General features: G+C 36.2%; 4 protein-coding genes and 1 pseudogene across 4 annotated transcripts; 3 read left to right on the forward strand and 2 right to left on the reverse strand.

Moving 5' to 3' along the window:
- The first annotated feature begins 3047 nt into the window (after positions 1-3047).
- LOC137936859 (probable glucan 1,3-beta-glucosidase A) lies at positions 3048-7008 on the forward strand. Its single transcript, XM_068781788.1, has 10 exons — positions 3048-3080; positions 3513-3658; positions 3755-3874; positions 4059-4241; positions 4332-4490; positions 5082-5251; positions 5349-5504; positions 5620-5972; positions 6643-6822; positions 6923-7008. The coding sequence occupies exons 2-10, from the start codon at positions 3533-3535 to the stop codon at positions 7006-7008; spliced, it is 1533 nt and encodes a 510-aa protein (XP_068637889.1). The 5' UTR covers positions 3048-3080; positions 3513-3532.
- A 138-nt stretch (positions 7009-7146) lies between these two features.
- On the reverse strand, positions 7147-11393 carry LOC137936860 (uncharacterized). The gene is made up of 8 exons (XM_068781789.1): positions 11369-11393; positions 11163-11279; positions 10395-10621; positions 10104-10315; positions 9894-9996; positions 9428-9798; positions 8622-9129; positions 7147-8391 (listed from the first exon to the last, which is right to left on the reverse strand). The coding sequence occupies exons 1-8, from the start codon at positions 11379-11381 to the stop codon at positions 7258-7260; spliced, it is 2685 nt and encodes an 894-aa protein (XP_068637890.1). The 5' UTR covers positions 11382-11393; the 3' UTR covers positions 7147-7257.
- A 4596-nt stretch (positions 11394-15989) lies between these two features.
- On the reverse strand, positions 15990-16697 carry LOC137936313 (protein MIZU-KUSSEI 1-like). Its single transcript, XM_068780900.1, has one exon. The coding sequence runs from the start codon at positions 16695-16697 to the stop codon at positions 15990-15992; it is 708 nt and encodes a 235-aa protein (XP_068637001.1).
- Positions 16698-18555: 1858 nt separating this feature from the next.
- On the forward strand, positions 18556-19510 carry LOC137937803 (E3 ubiquitin-protein ligase ATL6-like). Its single transcript, XM_068782979.1, has one exon. It carries the CDS (start codon positions 18569-18571, stop codon positions 19436-19438), a length of 870 nt encoding a protein of 289 aa, XP_068639080.1. The 5' UTR covers positions 18556-18568; the 3' UTR covers positions 19439-19510.
- Positions 19511-23717: 4207 nt separating this feature from the next.
- Positions 23718-25083, forward strand: LOC137936314 (pentatricopeptide repeat-containing protein At1g73710-like; annotated as a pseudogene).
- The last annotated feature ends 783 nt before the right edge of the window (positions 25084-25866 follow it).

The following is a 25866-nucleotide window of genomic DNA, read 5'->3' on the forward strand; positions in this document are numbered from 1 at the left end:
TTTCAGACTCCTCTATAATAGCTTCTAGTTCAATGGCACTAAGTTCATCACAATATTTCTTTTTATTTTTTTTGTAATTTTTTTATTTTTGCACTTTTAAATGTAGATTAGAGCTCTAACCAGCTCAAACTCGGTTAAAATCTTGGGTTGGAGTTCGAGTTCGAGTTCGAGTTCAAAGTATTCAGATCAAACCAAGCTCAAACATATGCAACTTTGAGCTTGGCTCAACTGGATGCCACCCCTATCTCCAAGCATTGCCTAAGCCACAAAAATCGAAACTTATTGAGAGGCTACAATTTTACATCATTTTTTTCCCGATTTTTCAATTGTTAGTAGAAGTAATTCCTTTAATGTTACGAAAGTTAATATGATTATTAGTTGGAAAATATTACTCTAAATTTACCCTAGGCTGTTGGGGTAGCCCACCTACGGTTCCACTGAAAGAGAAAGCTCAGATACTCTGTCTGAGATTGTGGGCCTTTAATGGGTTACCAATGTGTTCTGTTCACGTGAAGTTTGTAAGTCCAAGATTTCTGAGATTGTGGGCCTTTAATGAGCTACCAATGTGTTCTGTTCACGTGAAGTTTGTAAGTCCAAGATTTCAAATAGAAGCAAAAACAAGATGCCCACATCGAGACCACAAGTTACAAAAGTGAGAATTAAATAAATATTGAGCGGTTACTTCCTTTGCCGTGAGAAATTGTCTCGGAGAAAAGGATTTTTTTAAGAAAAAGATTAATTAATTTTTATTTTTTAATAGAAATTATTATTTTTATGACGATGTTAGGAAAAATTAAACCATTGTCTTCCCCATGGCGCGTGTCGTCTTCCTCAGCGGCGGGAAACTACGGCGGGCCAACGGGCAACGGCGACGGAGGCGGTGCTTCGATGGTACGCCGAGAGGGAGAAGAAAGGGAGGCAGAGAGAAGAGAAGTCGGGAGGCCGAGAGGTTTTGCGACAAAGGCCTCCCCTGCTATGTGACCGAGGTCGAGAAGGAAGAAGGCCGAGGGGGGGGGGAGAGGAGGTCCGAATCTAAACCCATTTATTTAATGAACTAGGTAAATAGGAATTTATTCCACTTCATTGTGGACTAATCCCCCCTAAATTCTCCCTTTTTTTTTTGCCAGAGTGAATGAATTGATGTGATTCACTTGAAATGAAATTCAATCTACACTAATTCCTTAATCTAGGGGGGTTAGTCCACAATGAAGTGGAATGAATTCCTTCCCGGATTACCTAGTTAATAAAAAACATGACGTTAGTGTAGAAATAATTGAATTGAAGTGAGATTATACTATTTCATTTGCTCAGGCAAAAACGGGGGACTTGCGCTACGCGCGTTGCTTCTGCCCCTCATTCGCTGTTTTCCTCTCCCGACGATTTTTTTCCCCTCATCTTCTTCCCCCACCCCCGTCGACCTTCCTCCCTCCTCTCGGCCTCCCTCTCCTCTCCCTCCTCTCGGCCTACCTCTCGACCTCCGTCGCAGAGCATGGGAGGCCAACCTTTGTCGCAGAGCCTCTCAGCCTCCTGGCTTCTCTTCTCTCTCAGCCTACCTCTTTTCTCCCTCTTGGCGTACTGTCGGAGAGTCGCCTCTGTCGCCATGGCCCGCTGGCCCACCGTTGAGGAAGACAACGTGAGGGAAGATAATGTTTAATTTTTCCAATTAATTAAACCCTTAGTTTTTCATTTTTTGTTAATATATTATTAATTAATAATATGTAAAATATATCTTATGTTATTGATAAATTAATATAATTATTTATTTATTATGTATTAAATATAATGAATTTTAATGTTAAACTATATCTTATGTTATTACAATATAATTTATTTATTTATTATATTCACTTATAACTTTTTCATTTATTTTAAATAATTTATTCTAGTCATATGTAATTATTTTTTTAATTTATAATAAATTATAATCATTAAGTAATATAATATAGTTTTTCATTAATTAGGATATTAATATATTCTAATGCTACACTTTAAATCACTTGTGTAGTAGCCATATTTATTTTGGTTAATTATATATTTAGGTATATATTCTATTTAAGTATATTATAAAAAGTTACTCGTTCTCTTCTTTATATCATATTTTTCATTTGGGGTATTAATACTGGAATCTGTTTTCCAATATACTTGAACTCGTCTACACTAATACCCAAAGATGAGTTAATGTTGAATCAATTCATTTTACTTCAATTCAAGTTCATTGTGGACTAACCCTCCTGATGCGGAGTAATTAAGTAAAATTTGCATCCGTTCTCCATCTGCCAACTGCATAGCCCGAGACACGGTATATACACTCCAAATTTGCGGTGTATGGGCTCTTCTCTTCTCGTATCTATCGGTTGTCATTGGCAAGTAATCTTTCAAAGTTTGGAAGACGTCTTGCGTCTCCAAATTTGCATTGTATGTTGTCATTGGCAAGTAATCTTTCAAAGTTTGGAAGACGTCTTGCGTCTCCAAATTTGCGTTGTATGGGCTCTTCTCTTCTCGTATCTATCGGTTGTCATTGGCAAGTAATCTTTCAAAGTTTGGAAGACTTCTTGCGCCTTCCATCTTCGCAGCCCAGAGAAAACCTTCCTTGCTTGGACTTCAAGTCAGGCACACAAAAAGAGTACAAAAAGTAGTGATGTCTTCTACGTTCCAAAAGCTATTTTTTCACTCTTACGTTTGATGGGTCTGTCACCGTTCAACAACCTTCGTCGGCTTTAGCGACTTCCCGAATGCTGATTATGTTGGAAGATTAACTTCAAAACCGTTTGTCTTTTTTTAATGAAAAAATATTCTCCCATTTATTTCCTGAGTTATTTTGCATGCCAACGCTTATTTTAAGCTCTTTTTGGGATGGATTTGGTGATAAGGAAGGTATAATAACGGCATTTGATATCTTTTTCAAGTAACATTTGCTTTTAAAGATCATAAGGATGTTTTCCATTTTTTGATTCGGTTTCTTCTTCCAAGCAGAGATTGGGTTCTCTCAACACTCAACAGCATTATGGAACTGGTTTCTTGCAAATGGGTGGTGGTGTTCTGCACGTGTTTTTCTCTCCTCTTCAATGGTGCTCGTTCGGGTAAACACTAGTTCTTTCCTGACATTTAAAATGTTTTCTTCTTTTTTCTGCAGCTTCTTTTTTTGTCTTTTTTTTTCTTCTAATTTTTATGCAACTCTGTTTGGTCGATGAGCTAGGCTCCTTTTTCTTTTGCTTTACTTCGGTAGTGGATCTCTCATTTTCTGTCATTTAGAGATCTTACGTCCTTCTTACCTCAGCAAAAGTAGTCTCTTTAGCAAATTCTCTGCAATTGATGCGATGCATTTCTTGTTTCACATGAGTAATTCTCTCTTGTGGCTCGAGTCAATTCTTTCTGAATGTTCTTTTATGGTTAATAGCATTCTTCTTCTTGAGAGATTGGAACATGTTGGGCCTTTCAGTGGTGAATCATCAGTTCTTTTGGATGTTGTGTAATGAATAACATCGCTTCTTGATTGATTTTTTTTTTCTTAGATGCCCTTTCTCAATTGGAAATGAATGCAGAGGAGACATTCAAAGGGGTTTCTAAAATTAGAGGAGTGAATTTAGGTGGATGGTTGGTTGTTGAAGGATGGATCAAAACTTCTCTATTTGATGAAATTCCTAACGGAGATTTGCTAGTGAGTATATGTTTTGAATTAATTTTCTATTTTTCAGATCATAATTAGTTGTTTACCTCTTTATTTTGGTTGCTCTTATTGTTGGGTCACTATCAGGATGGAACCCAAGTTCAATTCAAATCTATAATGCTGCAAAAATTTGTCAGTGCAGCAAATGGGGGAGGTGCCGAAGTAACTGTTGACCGGAGTGTTCCTTCTTCCTGGGAAACTTTCAAGGTTTATCCTTTTGACTACTCCTGATCCTGAACTTCTTGTTTGTATGTTGATTTTTTAAGTTACTTGGTTTTTCTTTTCTAAAAGTTTGACCTTCAAAATTTGTTCCAGGGGTACAATATCATTTTCAAATAAAATGATTTTTTTATTCAAGATTTATGGATGGAGACTACTTCTGTTGTAATAGATATGGAGAGTATCTGATTCCGAGTTTCAGTTCCGATCCCTTGGGGGCCAATTTTTAACATGTGGTGGTGAGTGGGAGTCAATTTCAGCCTCTGCAGAATCTCCTTCAGCAACTGAAACATTTCATATTGAGAGAAACCATGATAGAGTTCACATTAGACTTTTGAGTGGGATCTATGTGCAGGTAATATATTGCATACACAGGCTGCAAATTTGAAACCTACATTCCTTTTCAGATTGTCGATATGTTGAATCACTATTTTTCTTCTCTAAGGCTACATCGACCAATCAGCTTGTTGCAAACTATCAAGGGAACCCAGGATGGGATGACAATGCAGCAACTTTTCAAATGATAATTGCTGCAAATGACTTGCATGGTGATTACCAACTTGCAAATGGATATGGACAGGACAAAGCCAAAGAAGTTCTATCGGTACTTTCTAATGCCACTACTGTTATGTTTTATCTAATGGTTTCATAGAATCTTGTTGGATAAAGCAAAATAAAAGATGCTTGAGTCCATAATGCTGTGCCTGATCTTGGACATGCATGAATTTCTTGGGTAAGAGCTTCTGCTCAGATAACTCATCCTCCAACATTAATTTGATTGAAGGGCTAATGGCTAGAGGAAATCAGCTCAGTGACTTGTGTCATTGCTGTGCATTATGCATTATAATAATCATGACATTTCAAGGTAGCCCATGAAAGTAAAAGTGATTGATATTTAACATAGTTAGTCAGCCAAAAATATTAGATTCTGAGAATGCAAAGTATAAATAAAGGATTTCTAATGAGGTGAAATACATCTCTTATCATGTGACGCTGAAGGATTTGGAGCCCTACACTTCTGTATTGGCCAAGTTGGCCTATACCTGTTTATTGGATCACTTGGCCAATACAGCAATCTGAATCAGATTTTGGGGTATCCCATCTCGCAAATAGGGCACTTACCAGATTGCATTCCTGAAGGTCATTTTCTTTTTCGATATACTTATTTGATTAATTTCTGAAAACTAATGTGCAGAAGCATAGAAGGAATTTTATAACACAAGAAGACTTCCGCTTTCTCTCCATGAATGAAATAAATACTGTTCGAATTCCTGTTGGATGGTGGATTGCATATGATCCTGATCCACCTGCTCCCTTCATTGGAGGCTCCTTGGAAGCTCTGGATGATGCTTTCTCATGGGCACTGTGAGACTTTCTCCATTATATTTTGTATCTAAAAGACATGTTGCTGGCAAATTATTTTTCTCTGGTATTTTGATGACCGTTTACCTAAATTATGCAGGACCTACAACCTCAAGTGCATAATTGACTTACATGCTGCGCCTGGTTCCCAAAATGGTATGGAACATAGTGCTAGTAGAGATGGATCTGTAGATTGGCCTGGATCCCCAGAGTTCATCTCTCAAAGCCTGGATGTTATTGATTTTCTAGCTTCTAGGTAACTCGTCTGTTTTCAAAGAATCCAGTCCTTGTCAAATGATTTGTATATATTATACCAGCATAAATTATTGCATTTGGAAAGACTAACAAAATCTAGGTTAACTTATCTCCAGATATGCAAACCATCCCTCTTTGCTGGGCATTGAGCTGTTGAATGAACCTTTTGCACCTTCAGTCCCAGTTGATGTCTTAACTTCTTATTATTCAAAAGGATACCAGATTGTGAGGAAATACACTTCTACTGCTTATGTGATATTCTGTCAAAGAATTGGGAGGGCGAGCCCACTTGAACTGTATCAGGCAAATATTGGGACTTCAAATACTGTGGTGGATTTGCATTATTACAATTTATTTGATGATTTTTATGTTAACCTGACTTCCACGGACAATATTGACTTCATATACAACAATAGACAGGCTGAGGTCCAAGCATTAAACAGTGCAAATGGTCCTCTTGTCTTCATTGGTAAGATCCAGGTTGTTGTTGCATATATAAACTTCTTGAGAAGAATACTTTCTATAACGCATGATTAAGATTTTACACATCTAGTTGGTTAGCTTCAAATCATAATTCGAAGCACGATACTTCTATTTACAATTAAAAAGTCGTATCATACAAAATAGTAGATCATACTACTTTTTGCATTGTACCTAATTACCTGTAAAAGAATTACTGTGACACTTCTTTTTGGAAAATTTCAAGCCTGCAAAATGTAAATGTTGTCAGCATCCGGTCCATACCTATACACATGACTTTGATTAGTGGGCTCTTTCCGCCTTCAACTCTACTAGAGTGCTACTGAAGTTGATGGAAACTGCAACTAAAGTTAAATCAAGCATACCCTCAGTTCTATTTAAAAACTTACAGACATTAATAGATTCTTTGATAACTTTTTGTGGCAATTTATTGATGGTAAATCTGCACAAGAAAAGCCGGTAATAGAAATATATGTTTAACAATTCACATATGATATTTTCCATGAGACTGCAACCAACAATAGCTGACCTTACATGTTCCTTTTCAGTTGCATTGTCTTGTAGATAATTTACTCTTGGTTTCTCATTAGTGAATTTGGTCTCTTTTGAATTCATTACATACGTTTGGAGCTTATGATGATGGTTTATGCGAATGCCAGGGGAATGGGTAAATGAGTGGAATGTGAAGAATGCTTCAAAGGCAGCATATCAAGCATTTGGAATGGCCCAGTTAGATGTTTTTAGTCAAGCTTCATTTGGCTGGTCGTATTGGACACTAAAGAATGAGAGGAAGCACTGGGACTTTGAGTGGAACATTTTGAACAATTACCTTCTTTTAGGTAAAAAGAAAAATATGATACAGGTTTTTGCAATCAAATGATGGTATAGGTTCATAATTCATGATAACAAGAAACTCATATCTGATTTTGTGTTATGCAGATTCTTCAGCAAGTAGGGAAATAGCAAGAAAGCTTTTGTTGTGGATGTCACTATGTGCCTCTCTATATTTGCATCAAATAGGATGATGGACTGCTTCAGAAAGGTTTACTGTAGCTGATCGTTTGATTTTGCACAGAATTCTGTGTAGAGAAGTTGTCCAACTTTTGATAGCAATAAAGGAGGGAGCAGAAGGATGAGAGTAAGACCTGAAGATGCATCAGACAGGAGAAAATCTTTGAAAGACAATGAGGCTGTAAATTATGCATTTCATTCCTCATTGTACAGATCAGGCTGTTCAGCTCTCATTGTAAGTTTTTTACTCAAGGCTGTGTCTCTTAAAGCCATTTCTTGTAGAGAAAAATATAAGCCCTCTTGACAATCTGACCAAGAACAAAATAACCTGTGAAAAGCACCACTAAAAATCCATAATAAGACAGAGGGAGCGCACTTAGTCCCATGACCTTCCCAATCGGGGAGTGAGGAATAGCAATCCCTACTGCTGAAACTACAACAGTTGAACAAATAACAGGCCATGAAGCCACTTCTTGAACGAATGGGATTTTCTCTGTTCTAACCATGTGAATGATGAGAGTCTGCATTAACAGCCCCTCAACAAACCAAGCAGAGCGGAAAAACTCTGAATTCGAGGGACCATGAGCACCATAATAGAACCAAAGAAAAGCAAAGTTACCAATGTCACAGATTGAGCAAATGGGTCCATTCCACAGCATAAATAAATGCAATCCTTCAGAAGACCAACGTTGTGGGATCTTGGCAAAGTCTTCCTCCATTTTGTCCCAAGGAATAGCGATTTGACCCAAAATGTAGAGGAAGTTCTGAGTCAAAAGCTGCCTCGGGGTCAATGGTTCAAATGGTAGACAAAGAGTGGCTATTAGAAGGGAAATCATGCTACCAATATTAGCCACCAGGGACATTTTTATGTATTTCATGGTGTTGCCATAAGTAATTCTGCCTCGCTCAACACCAGCAACGAGGACATTAAGGTCTTTCTCGAGTAGGATAATGTCAGCTAGGTCTTTGGCAACAGAAGCTCCGGAATCTACTGAAATTCCAACATCAGCTGCATCCAATGCAAGGGAGTCATTTATACCGTCACCCAGAAAGCCAACAACATGGTTTCCAGCCTTCTGTAAGGATTGGACGACTTGGAGTTTCTGTATAGGAGTCAGCCGTGCCAAAACTGTGACCTGTTTGACTGTATCATGGAAGCTGTCATGGTCTAGCAGTTCAAGATCAGGTCCTGTTATAGCATGGGTTGTTTTGATACCAACTTCTTTGCATATTTTTATTGCTAGAGGGAGTGAATCACCTGTTAATACCTTTGCTTTTACTCCTTTCTTCGCTAATCTGCGAAGAGCTTGCTTTGCAGAATCTTTAGGTGGGTCAAAGAAGGAAATTAGACCGAGAAACACCATGTCTGATTCATTGGCCTTGCTGAAAGCTCCAAACTGTAAAACAGCAACCAAGAGAAGGTTAAACGCTCCTACCAACATGTTCAAGTTTCTGAAAGGTATTTTGTGTGAGATGTCAATCAGAAATGGCTTGCTTCCATAAGTTGTCAATCAAACCAAATAGTTCATGAACTATCAACTCATTCAGTGGCTAAAACTGTTTCTAGTTGAGAAGGAATAAGCCTGACAGAGGCTGCAAAATTAAACTGAGAATTGGAGTGGAGTACCTTGTTTATCTTTTTGATTGCAAGCCCAAGAACGTGTAATCCTCCATCACTAAGTTCTTCCCCCATATGTAAAATTCTCTTACAAGTTTCCTGTGAGATAATTAAGTTCACACCATTATCAATGTCCTCAACAAAACTACATACTTTTAGTACTTCTTCAACTGCACCTTTTGTTATCATAAATCTATCAACATCTGGATAACAACCACTTTTGCCATTTAAAGTGCTCTGTACTTGATGAATGATAACTGACACTCTTCTCCTTGTAAAATCGAATGGAATCTCATCTATCTTTCTCCATTTGGATGGTTCAAATCTGTACCCACTAGTGTAAACATATCCCAGGATTGCATCATCAATTGGATTCTTCAGCTGAGTCTTGAAGTAGGAATTAAGGAAAGCAAATTGCAGAACCCTTTCTTGCTGTTTGCCATAGCTATCTAAATGATGAATCAGTATAACTCGATCCATTGTGAGTGTTCCTGTCTTGTCAATGCAAAGAATATCCCTGAATAACGTAAATTCGGTAAGATGAAGAAGATCATTCTCTAGTTGAAGACAAAGAAAACAGTACCGATAGAGTAATTTGGACAAAAATTGTTATGGGTCAGTCAAACTTCTTCAATTACTAGTGCAACTAATTTCCCATATCACTGAGCTTAATCTAATTTTCATATTGTAGTATAGAAAAAATGGATGAGGAACGATCTGGATCGCTTAGAAAAATCATAAATATATTTACTAAAAAATGATGTACAAATTAACACCAAACCAAATTACATTCAGCATAAGATCCCAATACTCACATTGCTCCCATGTTCTGTATAGCTATTAAGCTCTTGACTATGCATCTGTCTCTTGCCATAGCTAGGGCTCCTTTTGCAAGAGAGGTGTTCACAATAAGGGGAAGCATTTGTGGAGTAAGAGCAACTGCAACTGAGATGCCAAATAGAAAACTTTCACTAAGATCATGAGATCTAACATAATCTGGTATGACTATGAGTGGCACTATGATTAGCATTATAACGATAAGAGCATAAGAGAGACGCCGAACACCCTCTTCAAATCCATCAGATGGCTTTCCTCTACCCAGCGTAGAAAATATTGTACTCATGTACGTCTTTGATCCTGTTGATACCACTAATCCAGTTCCAGAGCCTGATACAACACTTGTTCCCTGGAATGTGGATAAAAAATGCAAACCATAGTTCAAGACTCAAGAAACTGGAATTTGCTTTGTCGCAAATCATTAATCTGTTGAGACATTTATACCATGAAACATATATTCCTTAGCTCAAGCAAAGGGGTGGATAGGCTTTCCTTCATATCAGCTATTTTCTCTATGGTCCCTGACTCGCCTGTCAATGAAGACTGACTGTTCAAGAAATACGATCACTATACGGGGGAAAAAATGAAAAACAAGTAGGATCATTGAAGAAACCAAATAAACATATTTTTGAAGTTTTGAATTTCACAGAATACCTCACAAGCAGTTCTTTTGTTGTTAGCAACCGCACATCGCCAGGAAAGAGATCTCCGGGGCCAAAGCTAATGAGGTCACCAGAAACGATTTCTGTTTGATCAATTTGAACTAATAATTCAGTTTGGACGACTCTACCTGCACATCTTTGAACTTTAACCGGAGACTTTAGGAGTCGAGAGAGCTTCATAGCAGATTCTGAGCTGCTAAATTCCTGACATAGATATGAAAATTGTTAAATGAGTTATCAGGAACATTGTACTTGTTGATCAAAGGAGTTACCTTCAATTTACCTGGTAAAACCGAAGACTCACACTAATAAAAACTAGTACAAGCATAATACACCCATTGCCATAGTCTTTGGTTATGAAGGAGAGAGCAGCCAAGACCACCAGGATAATATTGAAAGGGTGAAAAAATGCATTCCGTAGGATCTGCCACCATCTAGGGAAGGTATAATTAAGAGGGAAGTTTGGTCCATTTTCCTGTAGTCTCCTCTCTGCCTCCTTGAAGCTCAGACCTGTCAGTAGAGATCCAGAACTAATTAAAATGGTCTATAAATATCCCAAGTACCAATGAACTGAATGATGAGTCAAATTCCTGAGAACAGAATATGGGTTTAACAATACTCCAGAAGGTTCATATGCATTTTTTTTATTTTTTTTTAGATGAATTCTGACAGAAATTGAGAAATACATCAGATAACAATCAAAATATTCGGGTTTTTTTTTAACCTTTTCTGTTTGGCTTAATTATTAACAAACCAAATTCTTCAATAGAAGGAAGATTATATGGGTTCTAAGCAGTAGACTGTAGTCTGAGTTACTGTTGAAACAGAGTACAGGTCATTACCACACTTACATTTCCAATGTTTCAGGAAAAGAAAAAAAAAGAAATCATCCTAGGGAAATCATGCTAAGGTGAGCTTAGGTGTGATACCCTTGTCGCAATATACAATCTAAGATAGAAGCTCATTATCAGTTCTTAGATTTAAAGTTGTCCATACATCATATCAAATCCTAAGTGCATTTTCATTTGGTAACTTGTCTGGAGATATGTACCTCTTTCAGTCGACCTGACGTACTCAAATACGAGGTCCTTGTCTGATTGGGCTATTGCATACAACCAAGTATAAACTTTCTCTTCCTCCTCTGAACGTATCCTAGTATCTCTCTTCTCTACAGAGAAGACAATCAGAATTGAAAACTGAGAATTAGAAAATAGAAAGATGAACGTAAAGAAGAAACGAAAGGAAGAAAACACCCACTCGAAAAGATCATCCAAATTCTACCCAGAAATGAATCTCTAAGTACCCGCTTCCAGTTACCCCCGTTGGAACTACTTTTCGATACGAGGCTCTCATCAACATGGTCGCTTGACGGTGATTCAAGCAAAGAAGCAAACAAGTGGATGAGACCCATTTCTGGGTCAGCTGGAAATTCAGACTAGAGGAGCGACTGGAAGTGGTGAGTGATGGATAGGAGAGGATTTTTAGGAGTGGAGAACGAAGGGTCCGAGAAGAGGTGTTTCCTTGTACGACGTAAACAGACTTGCCCCCAACAACCAGAGTTCCTATGACGGTTAGGTGTAGTTGGAACGGGAAACAATTCTCCATGTTTGATTATTTGTTCTTTAACATTGTGAGATGGGAATATTCTGGTTTGAAACATTGAACAGGGAGTTTTGAAAGTCTGGGGACGCAACGGAGAGGGAAGACCACCGTCCACTAGGTTTGTTGTTATGTAGCGCGGGGTTGAATGAAGCTTCGGAATGGCTGCACGCTAACCGGTTGAAAACATATTGATGGAGTTTTATTTCAATAATAATATAAAGGGAATTTTACCAAAATACGGTTTTAAACAATTTATTTATGAAAATAACGAAGACAGTAAATTATTTACAAAACTACCGAACTTTGACCGGTCCACTGTATATGTGGACAGTCAAAGGTGACACGTAAGCTTTGACTGTTTACGTGTCACTCCATCATCAGAGTGATGCTGTAGATGAACACATAGACTGCCATATCATTATTATTGACACATCATTTGCCACATCATTACATGATAAAATTTTGAATAAATTTAAAAAAAATTAAAAAATCACATACACTTTTTATTACCTTATATCTAAAATAAAAAATTATTTAAAAAAATAATAAACAATTAAAAAATTAACTCTTACTTATTTAACACCGTTTAATATCAATTAAAATATTTATTAATTAAAAAAATTATCGTTACACTTTTTATTTCTTCATATTTTAAAAAATAAAATAAAATAAGAAATTAATTAGATTTAAAATATTTATAAATTAAAAAAATACAAAAAAATATTTTAGAGTTTAAAAATACAATTTATTTGTATATTTTTATCACCTTATTTACGAAATAATAATATTTACAAATTTTAAATATTTATAAATTTAAAAAATCTTACTCTTAAGTCTTACCCATATATTATCGATTTAAAATATTTAAAATTTTAAAAAAATATACAAAAAAACTATTTTAGAGTTTAAAAATATAATTTATTTGTATATTTTTATCACCTTATTTATAAAATAATATTTAGAAATTTTAAATATTTATAAATAAAAATAATCTAACTCTTACCCATTTACTATGGATTTAAAATATTTATAAATAATTTTTTTATTTTTAAGTCTTACCCATATATTATCTATTTAAAATATTTATAAATAGAAAAAAATTTACTCTTAAATCTTACCCATATATTATCCATTTAAAATATTTATAAATTAAAAAATATATACAAAAAAGTTGTTTTAGTGTTTAAAAATATATTTTATTTGTATACTTTTTATCACCTTATTTACGAAATAATAAATTATTAAAAAAATATTATTTAATTAAAAATCTTACAAAACTTTACAATAATTTTAATTTGGCAAAATTTTTATTAACATAAAATCAGAAATTAAACAGTAAATCACATAAAAATCAATACAGTAATTAAACACCTAAATTCAAATTAACATTATAATTAAATACAATAATTCTATTCAATTAATAAAAACCCTAAAAAATCACCCCTAGGTTTCGAGAGAAGGGCCGGCGGAGGACGAACAAAGGGGAACAGAGAGAAAGAACGTCGGCGGCGAGAGGATGAACAGAGGGGAACGGAGAAAAAGAACGAGAGATAAGGCTGAGACGAAGAGAGAGTGGTTGAGCGGAGGGCGTCGAGGGCGAGGCCGAGCGGCGGCAACAGGGGCGAGGTCGAGGCCGAGGCAGAGCAGCGGCCGCAGGCAAGCGGCGGCAGCGGGGACGAGGCCGAGGCAGAGAAGCAGCCGAGGCCGAGCGGTGGCAACAGGGGAGGCGAGCGGCAATAGGGGAGGTGAGCGGCAGCAAGGGAGGCGGCAGAAGGCGAGCGACGAGAGGAGAGCAGTCGAGACGAGAGGAGAGGAGAAAATCGTGGAAGAGAATTAAAAACATATGTGAGGGCTGATGTGGCACATGCTTACGTGGTCATTGATGACATGGCAAAAAGAAAATAATAAAAATGACATGGTAAGTTACGTGGCAGATGATGTGTCAATAATGATGATGTGGCAGACTCTGAGTTTTCACTTTGATGACGGGGCAACACGTAAGCAGTCAAAGCTTACGTGTCACCTTTGACTATCCACATATATAGTGGACCGGTCAAAGTTAGGTAGTTTTGTAAATAATTTGTGGTCTTCGTTATTATTATAAATAAGTTGTTTTAAATCGGTATTTTGGTAAAATTCCCTAATATAAATTCTATTAAATAACAAAACTATTTCTTTTAAGTTTACTCCCTTCTTTAATGGAATTCATTAACACCATTTAATTAATAAAATACGTAAAATATTTCTAAAATCCAATCACAATAATATATTTACCTAGTTTTTTTCTATTTTTAATATTCTTTACTATTTTATTGATGATTAGGTATTATCATAATTTATATGTACTTTAAATATAAAAAAATCATTTATAAAATCCCAACAAGAGAAAATACCCTTCTCTTCCTTTTTTTCTCTCGTTTTCATGGGCATCCAAACTATAGAAAAGATTTTTTTTTTCTTTTTTTTCTTTTCTCTCTTCACTTTCTATGTTCCAAACACAGCCTAAGGGATAAAGAAGGAGATCAAGTTTGCTAGTACATATACTAGCAATGGATTAGTCTCTTCTAATCACAAGAAAAAATAAATGAGATTCATTTAAACAAATAAAAATAAGTTTTCTCTATCCCCTCAATGGAGGGGATTGAACCCATGATAATGCATATATACATAGTAGACTAGTCCTAGAAAAAAAGCAAGATGAAAATATCAAACGCCTAGCCAATACAACTTCTTTCCCAGCGAGAACCCCCTTCCCGGCAACGGAACCACCCGTTGGAGCTTTTTCGAGCTCCGACAAGGTTTTTCGACAACCCTCGAAAGCACTGTAGAAGACAGAATCGTCGGACAGCGCAGGTCATCGGACATGGATACTAATCCAGTTCTAATACCATGTCAAATGCATAGCCAACACAACTCAACAGACCGATCTCTTGGGTTGTATTAGCTAGCCGCTGTCACAAAGATGTTTGCACTATGCATTCTTGTAATTTACCTTAAAAATACCAAAACTACTATTAATACTCAAAAATGGAATAATATTCTTACCTGGATCAGTTCTACTAGAAATAGAGAAAAAGAAAAAAGATAAACATATTTCTACTAGAAATGTCTTTCCACCCTTTCATGGAAAGGACACTAATAGAGCCTAAAAGTCTTTATAAAAATCTTTTCTCCTTTTTTCTCTTTTTTTAAAAGGACAAAATTCCAATAAATAATTTTATGCAAGTTAAGAGTGGGGAGGGAGGCTAAAAGAGAGAAGCAGGGAGACAATCTCTCTTTTCCTGGTCCCTTCTTTATGAGAAGGGCAAGTTCCTATCCCCTTGTGAAACAAGGAGACACGAGCACAGAGTACTTGAAGGGGAATCCATGAACAGACGCCAACGACTGCCAAAGCCAGCAGTGCTTTTGGGAGAGAACAGTGCTACCACCTCCAAGTGGACATCTTCTTCCTTTCTTTGTTCTAGCTCTTTCTTGACACTCATCAGCACTGTGCAGAAACGGCACAGAGACGCACTCCGTTGGAGTTTGGGTTGAAGACAAGATTAGGAATCAACAGCCATTCAACATATTTGCAGGAGACGACTTGTACATTTCCTGTCTTTCACCCTACCTCCGCTCTAAATCTGCATTGGAATGGATCTAGTAACACAATCACACCACTTTTCGTGAGTAAAACCCTACTTTGCAGAACCCAACGCAGAAATCATAAACGATGCCACGTCTAATTAGAAGTTTCTGTGGTTCTCCCATTGGACCTGCCTTTGTTATTTCTAGTGTCTTCTTCTTTGGTTTTTTAAGTTCTGATTGTTATGCTGGTTTGTATAGAAAAAGAAGAAAAAGAGTAGTATATATCCGTAGGTTATCTTTGATGCTTTTCATGTTCACGTTTTCCTTTTTCATTTGAATCCAGGGCTATTACAGTGGTTTCAATGTAACATCACATCAACTGCTCTAGTATGTTTGAATTTTGTATTCATGTCATCTTACTCCTGAAAAAAATAGGGTTTTGGTCGGAAAATTTGCACGATTCTTCTGTTAGTAGTGGAAATGGATCTTCTGTTAAGCACTCATCAACCATTTCAAATTTGGTTCACAGAAGGAAATGGGCAAGTTAATTGTCAATATTCTCACATATAAATTAGCTACTGAATAAGTTTTACTTCCTTCTGTACGCAATACATTGAAATTGGAAACTAAACAAAGACTGCTAATGAAGGTACTAATACAGAAAGGAAGACTGAAGCAGAAAGAAAGAAAGAAAGAAAAGAGTCGTTGATCAAGAGCCAAGAAAGAAGATGCTGAGCTCTTGACCTGTAGCTCCGTCAGGATCAATCAAATGGAACGATTCAGAGTTAGAGAAGCCTGAAACTCTCTGGAAATTGGCTCGTAGGTATATTAGCTCGTCATCCTCACAACTGAGTAGCTCCCGACTGACAGTCCCTGCACCAACAACAACAGATTTCATTAACCTCAGCATCTCCATGTCTCTCTTTGTTAGATTCCGTTTCACCGCGAAGCCGGCCTTCCTTCCGTTGCAATAGACAGTCCAAACTGGCATGGACATGAGAGGAAGGGATTGGTTTCTCCCGTTGCCGTTGCCGGCATTGCAGTCGAGAGCAATTCGAAGGAGACCTGATTTCATTTCCCTGGCGAGGAGAGTCGTGGGGACTGCAAGGCCTAGGAGGATGATGGGTGTAGTTAATCTGGAGTTGGGTTGGATGCACAAGCTCACTTTTCCATGGCGGAAGCCAAAGATCGTCCCTGTAACGATGGTGGGGAAGTTGACGTTTTTGGAGATGTGTGGTGTGGTCTTGGAATCATCTCTTTCTTCTTTTTGACAGTGTTCTCGGGGGTAGTAGCAGCCACAACTCGGGATGAGAAGCTCCATGCAGGAACGAACCAGTCTCCAGGTTCGCACTTGTTTCTGGCAATCGATCGCAGTGGAAGCATTCATAATTTGTTCAGTCGCAGCAGTACCACCCATTTGATAACCCATGAAATTGCCAGGTGGAGTTTCAATCGGCGAGATAAGATAGAGAGAACTTGAAGGTTCGGCTACTGAAGCAGGGTTTATAGTACTGGTAGACAGTTTGGTTTTCCTGTATTGATTTCAGTTGTTTTCGTCCAAACATCTGAGGTGTCTCCACGGAATTCATGGTAAAGCACCGGAAACAACAAGACAGAAGCAACTGGAAAACGATTTCCTGAACATTTAAAATTATAAAAAAAACTATTAATATATAAATAAAAGAATATCCCCATGAACTCAAGTTATCACATAGGAATCCACAACTTTGTAATAGACCATACTAATGTATCATAACTAGCTTAACAAACACCTCCATTAATAGTGTTTATTTCATTGGCCACGGACCCAAAAGGGTTGAATGATCCATGTCATTGGCCACAGACCCAAAAGGGTAAAAATTAAAATAAAGGGTAATTTTATAAAAAAAAAATCTATGTTAACGAGTCGGTTAATAAGTCAAGCTTGAAAAATCTCGAGTTTGGTTTGTTATGTTTAACGAGCCTTATTTCAAGTTTGAGCAACTCTTTGCTAGCCGGTTTGGGTTGGTGCCACCCCTAGTAACCATATGTAAATTTCCAAAAGGGTGTAAATCAGTTATTACAACTAATGCATTACTAATCACTTCAATTTTCATTGCTCCTTTTTAGTCATGAATGAAAATTTGAGTGCTTCTTCATTTTTAGCACTAGTGTAAATTTCTTGTTCTCCCCATATGGAAGTTCAAGAGCATAGACAGATTCTTTTATCTGGTCTTCTGGTTATACTTAATCAGGTGTTACCCTCCCAGATTACAACCCTAATCACTCTTCTACGGGGAATTTAATTAAGATAAGAACTCTTCTTGAGGGTGATTTTGTAAATATAAAATCGTATCGAGTTATCTTTGCTTGAAAGAAAATCGCGTCAAAACAGAATTGTTACGGGAAAGACGTCTCAGAAAATTCCTTCTTTTTTCATCTTCTTTCTCTTTTTTTTTTTTTTCTTTTTAGTTCTTGACAGAGGCGGAGAACTGAGACGCAGAAACCAGCATTGAGACCAGGTTAGTGTTTTCCGTTTTTTCTTCTTCTTTTTTTATGCTATGGGAGTTTTTCTTTATTTATTTGTCTACGTCTGTAAACAGTGCTAATACTGAAGCACACCAGGAGAAGTAGGTTCTGTGGGGTTTTTCTCTTGCTTTAAGCAATCGAATAACTGCAGATGTCGTCTCGATCACTTGCTTTTCAGAATTCATTGGAATTTTTTATTTTATTTTTTGTTTAGTCTATCGTTTTCGGGAGATGATCCCAGAAGCACCTGGGCAAAAACCCTAGCTCCACTTCTGAGTATTGTTGGACTGGTTTGCCTGTGATTTTGGGTAAATTTACTGTTTTTGATGGTTTCTTTCTCTTAAATCGTAAATTATGAAAAAAGGGTTTAATCAAGCAAGACGGAGCAATTGCTTTCGTCTCTTAATATTAAAATGCTACTAGTTTTTGTTATTTTACCCCTCATTTGGGATTCTTTTCCAATAGAACTTCAATTCTCCTCAACCTGGCTCAAATATTACGTTAAAATATGAAGAAATAAAGAAGAAGAAGAAAAAGAAGAAGAGAAGAAATTTTGCTATGAAAGATTATTGGTTACACGAGGTGTTTCGGCCTTAATACGTTTTACATAAATATAAATCCAACATAAACCTACTAATGCTTGGTTTGATTAACTTTGACAGGAAGTTAATTGATTCGAATAGCTACAGAATTGATTCATAAGCGACTAAACGAAATCTCTATCCATTTGCAGGAGCAGACATTGATTTTCCATGTAACAACTCAAATCCCTGCTCACTTATGGCGATCGTCAACCATTATGTCGTCTGCTTCCTCCTCCTCCTGGTTCCCTTTTCTACATGCCAGCCGCCTGAGGGTTCGCCGCCGGATTCATCCACCTTGGAAATCTCAATCAATCCTAGGAGTGACTTTATTCTCTTCGCCGTTGTTGCCGTCCTGGCCATCTACTACTTGTTATCCAATTTCATCCAGAGATCTTCGCCGGACGTCCGACCCCTCTTCCTTGGCCGCTCCTGGGCAGCGGCGAGCTTATGGTTACCGCCGCCCTCCAGTGGAGTCGACCGCTCCGTCATCAACACTTTCCCGATGTTCCAATACTCGGTCGTCAAAGACCGCAAGCTGGACAAATCGAGTTCCGAATGCGCCGTATGCTTGAATGAGTTCAAAGCTGAGGACACCATTCGCCTGCTCCCCAGATGTAATCACGTCTTTCACCTAGTTTGCATCGACGCCTGGCTGACGGATCATACTACCTGCCCCATTTGCAGATCGGATCTTCTTCAAGGTCCTCCTGACGCTGATGTATCCACCGGACACGAAGGTGGAAAATTCTCTGAGGTGAACCAAAGGGTGGCTGCAAATGGAGGCGCAATTGCGGTTGACGAAGAACAAACAATGGCGGTTCGTCAGATGGGTATTTCTCAGAGTACCACAACGCCAACGCCGACACCGGAGGCGAGAGCAAGCCAACGGCGGAACTTGCTGGGGAGGTTCTGGCGGTCAAACTCGACGGGACATTCGATTATGCAGTCAGGGGAGAATTTCGAGAGGTTTACTCCGCGGTTGCGGGAAGAAATAAGAGTGGACCTGAATACCATAAGCGGCGTAGCTTCTCCGCCTGAGGGATCAGGAAACAACCTGCACCGGTGAAGAAGGTTGGGACCAGTTTCAGAAGAGAGAAAAATAAAAAGTAGAGCAGCTAAGAGGCAACTTCTGTATACTTCAGCTACAAGTAGTGGCAACATTTAACATTTAGAAGCATCGAATTGTTAGAGATAAGAGTTTGGAGCAAGTAGTTGAATTCGACTGTTCTATTGCAGAATATGCACTGAATTCTTTTGAAAATGATAGAAAACTGTTTATAGGGAGCATTAGTATCCCTCCCCTTCCTGGATAGAAATATTTAATTGAAAACTTCTACTTAGAGAATAAGGTCATTTTCCATAGAGAGATTTTCAATTAGGAGAGAGACTCCCTCTTCTTCCCTCTCTTCTTCCTCCACCCTTCTTCCACCTCTGGCGTGATAGACTCTCGCTGACAATTACTTGACTTGATACCTAAAACAATTGACCCGGTTTTTATGAATGCTTGAAGCCTTTGTTAGATTGCCCGAACCAACACATAAAATCTTGAGAACCAGGTCCAAAAGCTATAACTGATATCCCTTTCAAGAGGAAGAATAAACAAAATATTAAAAATAAATAAATTTAAAAACATTAGTGACATAACCCTTCAATTAACAATGTAATTCATTTACTTGTAACTCTCCAATAAATTTGTCAATTTTTCTTATTCACAATCATCTAAACCTTTTTAAGTTGTTTTTTTTTCTTTTCATAGATGTATTTGATGTTTCCCTGCAAAAAAAAAGGTATAATTTTGAAAATAATATTATAATTATGTAAATGTTTACTTTCATAACTATATTCATCTTCCTCCTCTGGGTATATTAATGTGATAATAATAATAATTATAATGACTAGTCAATGTCATTTTATTTTCTACTTCACTCAAAATTTTCTTATTTGCAACATTTGCCCTGGAGGCCAGTGATGACTTGTTCATGGTCAACACTTTCGATCTACTTTGTGAAGTAAAGGATGCGACTCTTGCATACAACTAACAATGACTAAACACTACATTAGATAAATATAATCTAACATTGTCCAAAGGTTGCCCTTGATTTTTTTTAATTGTCAATGCAAATGCTACCCTCATTGGGAATTGTCTTCTTTGAAACATATATAAACACTCTTTTACTAGGAGTCAAAACAATCCTTGGTATACAAACAATTTGACCAATGTTACTCCCAGTAATAACTTTTACTCTACCTAATTTCACTCTAATAAGATGTGTCCCATCACAAAACCAGATTGATTCATATTTATGAAGAAAAAATATGATTGCACTAACTTTTGGATCTAATGAGTTGCTTGGAAATTCAAGAAATTTCAGTGACTATGTATTCTACTATAGATATGTGACAATCACTTTCATGTCCTTGGTAGAGAATTAATGTGTTTGCACGTAAATAAGTTACCTTTTCCCCTGAAGTTTTTGCAAGAAACACAACATTTATTACGTCAATGTTCATTTTTAAGAGTCAAAATGGTTCGTTCTTTTAAGTACTAAGGGCAACTTTACTTATTTAAAATATCTACATAATACAACATTGATCAAATTTTGTAATCCTCTATCATCTTTATCTATATATCTTCTTGAAATTTTAATATTATCCTAAATTTTATTATATTCATCAAATCTTAGAATGTGTAACCAATTGTCTCAAATGCATACATTTGAGTCATGGGTGCTTCATCCCAAATAACTAAAACACATTGTTTGATCATTTCCACCTCGTTTGACCAATTCTGCCTCATTTGATTGATGAGTGATCTGACATGTTCAACCTTTATTTCAATTGAATAAAATTTTAAATCTCGGGTATGTAGTCCTTCCACTAGGAAAAAAATAAAGCTATTAATCTTGACGATGCTAAATTTAAGAGAATTTATTTTCTTGTATATTTGTAATTAGAATCATTGACAAATAAGTCTTCTCAGTTCTTCCATTGCTATATATAAAGAAAAACCCTCCTCAAATAAGTTGTTGTTTGTACAATATGTTATGTCATCTGACATATCACACTAGAAGATGTCTCATAGTCTTAACGGATTTGTAAAATCAAAAAATTAAAAGCATAGAGCAAAACACATATCAAAGTTGATAAACACTTGCCCAATTAGATGATTCTAAAATACAATATGTCAAAGTAGTTAATGGCATATCTTGTAATTAAGGGTTGTGGTATATTTTTTTATAATTAAGGGTTGAGTGACAATTCTTGAAATTATTATTTATATCCAAACTTCATTCTTTAGTTGCTCATTAGGTGCTTCAAATTAAACATCCCCAAGTTGTTGCTTGTACAATAAGTTATGTCATCCAACATATCACAGTAGAAGATGTCTCATAGTCTTAAGGGATTTGTAAAATCAAAAAATTAAAAGCATAGAGCAAAACACATATCAAAGTTGATAAACAATTGTCCAATTAGATGATTCTAAAATAAAATATGTTAAAGTAGTTAATGGCATATCTTATAATAAAGGGTTGTGGTATATTTTTTATAATTAAGGGATGAGTGACACATCATGAAATTTCTGAGATTTTCAGTCTTTTTAATCTTTATCATCACTTTCAATATACTTTGTCAAGTAACGCATGAGACTCTAACATGAGGTTAACAATAAGTAAACATCAAATTAGATAAATATAATCCAACATAATCCAAAGTTTGACCTTGAGTCTTTTTAATTGGCAATGCAAAGGTTACCCTCACTAGGAATTTTCTTCTTCAAAACATGAATGGGCACTCATTTTTTCTTGAAATTAAAGCAATCCTTGGTATATAAACAAATTGACTAATGTTACTCTCAATAATAACTTTTACTTTAATATATATTCAAACTAATTTGAAAATATCATGATGTGTCCCATCACACAAACGAAGACATCCATTCATATTTCTGAGGAGAAATATGACTACATCAACTTTTAGATATAATGAGTATTTTGAAAATGCAAGAAATTTTAGTGATTTGAAGTATTCTAGTGATGATATGTGATCATGACTTTCATAACCTAAGTGTGGAATTAATGTGTTTGAACTTAAATAACTTACCTTTTCTCCTAAAGTTTTTTTTTTATGAAACACATCATTTATTTCATCAACATTTTTATTTTTAAGAGTCAAAATAATTCGTTCTATCAAGTACAGGGGCCAACTATACTTATTTGAAATATTCACATATATAACATTGATCAAAATTTGCACTCCTCTATTATCTTTAATCAATATATCTTATGAAATTTCCACAATATCCTAATTTTTTTTTTATATTGACGTCAATATTATTGTTGTTTCTATTTTCAACATTTAAAATCCAATATCGAAATTGTTCTATCACCACTACACTATTTTGAGTTTCAACACCAACTAGTCTCGTATTTGTTGTAAAATTATACAAATGACATTGATCCCAAGTTGATGACCTATATTTTTTCAAACTATTTTTTTCACTTCTTGGTCTTCGAATAAATGATAATACATGTCTGAAGTAACTTCCAAACACTATTATTTTTCTGCAAAATACTTTTTTTTTATCTCCAAGTATTATTTATTTCATCAAACCTCAAAACGTACGATCAATTGTCTCAAATGCATACCATTGAGTCATAAGTGTTTCCTCATTTGATTGATAAGTAATACATGTTCAAACTTCATTTAAATTTAATAGAATTTTAAATCTCGAGTTTGCAATCTTTCCACTTAGGCCCTGTTCGTGCCCTTTGTAAGTGAAATGTATTTCACTTACGCTGGGTAAAAGGAACCAAAACCCATTAGTGCCCAGCGTAAGTGTAGGGGGAAAGTAAAATACAAATGTATTTCACTTTCCCCCGTTTTAGGCATAATGGGAGGGAAAGTGAATTTAGAGGGGTCGAGCTCTGAATTCACTTTCCCTCACTCAATTACATCGGGCTGTCGGGAGGGCCATCGAACGAAACATTTTTGGGGAAAAATTTATGTGCTCTCGCTCTCGACCTTCAGCAATTTCAATCGCCCCCTCTGCAACCTCTCCCTAGCTCTCTAATTCTCTTCCTCTCGTCCCCAGCGCTCGTTGATTCTCTTCCTCTTGTCGTCCCCTGCACCGACGACATTCAACGACTTCTCTCCCCCCCCCTCTGGAACCTCTCTGGCTTGATTCAAAAGAAACTAGGTAAACCCTTCTTCCTGAAAAAAGGTTTTCTTCTTTTTGTGCATCTCTCGACCATAGAAAAACATTGAATCCTCCCTCTTCGTCTCTTCCAAGTTCAAGTCAGGGTTTTTCTCCTGCCGACTAGTTGTGCTTCTCTATTTGGTTTCACATGACGTTGCCCTACTGCAGCTCGAAGGAACAACGGGATTGGAGATGCGTCATTCGTATCTTCATTTGGATTAAGTCTCAGAAGGATTATGTGTTAAATGTAATTCAATATAATGTCGTCTTGCGGATTCTTGGTAGGGTGCAACAGTGGGATAAACTTCGTCTTTGTTGGATTTAAATGGCAAGAGATCGTGTCTTTCCCACTAATAACACTTATGGAATGATAATTGATGTTTATGGGAAAACGGGATTGTTACATGAATCACTGTTGTGGGTCAAACAAATGAAAATTAGGGGAATTTTCCCTGACAAAGTTACTATGAAGACTGTTCTCCATGTTCTAAAAGATGCTGGTGAGTTTGATCGAGCTGATTGTTTCTATAAGGACTGGTGTATGGGCCGAGTTCAACTGGAGAATCTTGAATTTGAGTCTGTTGATTTGGATTCAGTTATGGCTCCAATGAGTCTTAAACATTTTTTGTCTACTGAGTTTTTTAAGGTTGGTGGACGCATTCCACCTTCAAAAATTTTGTCTTTTGATGAGCAGGGTTCAAACCGAAAGCCTCGAATGGTTGCAACTTACAACACTTCGATTGACTGGTATGGAAAGGCAGGTCGTCTGGAGGATGCTTCAAATGCTTTTGCAGAGATGTTGAGGTTAGGGGTAGAGCCTAATATAGTTACTTTTAACACCATGATTCATATTTGTGGGTCTCATGGACTTCTGTCTGAATCATTGTCTTTGCTCAATAAAATGGAAGAGAAGGGGTTTAAACCTGACACTAAAACTTATAATATCTTCTTGTCTTTATATAATGATGCTGGTGATATTGAAGCTGTATTTAAAAATTATAGGAAGATCAAAGAGTCTCGTCTCTATCCTGATACCATTACATATAGGACAGTAGTCTAGATATTGTGCAAGAGAAAGATGGTTGAAGAAGTGGATAATGTATTAGAGGAAATAGAGAGAGCTCATATAGATGTTGACCAACAATTGTTGCCCCTTGTTATGGATATGTACATTAACGAGGGGTTGTTGTAGAAGACAAAACTCTTTTTTGACAAGCATTGTACTAGGGAAGGGATCTCATAAAAAAATTATGCTGCAATCATGGATGTCTATACAATGAGGGGCCTTTGGCTCGAAGCCGAGGCAATATTTAGAGAATATAATGTGATGATAAAGGCATATGGGAAAAGCTAGGCTCTATGACAAAGCCCTATCTATGTTCGGGAGCATGAGAAGTTACGGAACTTGGCCAAATGAGTGTACATATAATGAAAATGAAGATAGTGATAGTGGTAATGATGTTAAGGATAATATGGACACTCAAAGAAATACTCAGAGGGAGTCTGCAGTATAATCTTCAAGAACATCGTATTTTGAGATGTATTAGCAATTCAGATGTGGCAAAATTATTGACTATTATGTTTTAATGCCATTAAATATTTTTTGTGTTGTATTTTGTACGTACATTTGTAATTTTTTTTATATTAAATAGGTGATTGAGTTATTTTTGTATCATTTTTTATTTTTATTATTACGATGTTTGTGTAGTACGATATTTGTGTAAATATTTTATTTTTATAAATTATGTTAATAAATTAATATTATTTTGATATTACTAATATTTATTAAGTTAATAACTATTTTATAATATATTTTTTATATAATTATTTCATATTTAGATATTATAAAATTACAATTTGATTACAGTTTTAATAATATAAAAGTAAGCATTTGTTTAATTGTTATATTTAATATATATTTTTTAACTAATATTAATTTAATTTTATAAAAGTCAGATATAACAAAATATTTTATTTAATAAATAATCTATCTGCACTTTACAATGCACTTTCCATTGTGCACACTAACACAAACAAGTACTTTACATTGTACACACTGACACAAATAAGTATTTTACACTACACTTTCTATTGCGCACACTAACACAACCAAGTATTTTACATTCCCTCTCACTTTCCCTTCCACTTTCCCTCCGCACTTACAATGTGCACTAACTCCCCCTTAGAAAATGTAGAGCTACTAATCTTGATACACTAGCGACAATTTTTTTACTTCATAGTTTTGTAATTAGAGTCTTCCTTGAATAAAACTTTCCAATTCCTCCGTTGCCATATAA

The sequence above is a fragment of the Aristolochia californica genome, unplaced genomic scaffold, assembly GCF_029961685.1.
Source record: "Aristolochia californica isolate CCGP_79_NKW_82.1479 unplaced genomic scaffold, dmAriCali1.0.hap1 SCAF_7, whole genome shotgun sequence".
Lineage (NCBI taxonomy): Eukaryota > Viridiplantae > Streptophyta > Magnoliopsida > Piperales > Aristolochiaceae > Aristolochia > Aristolochia californica.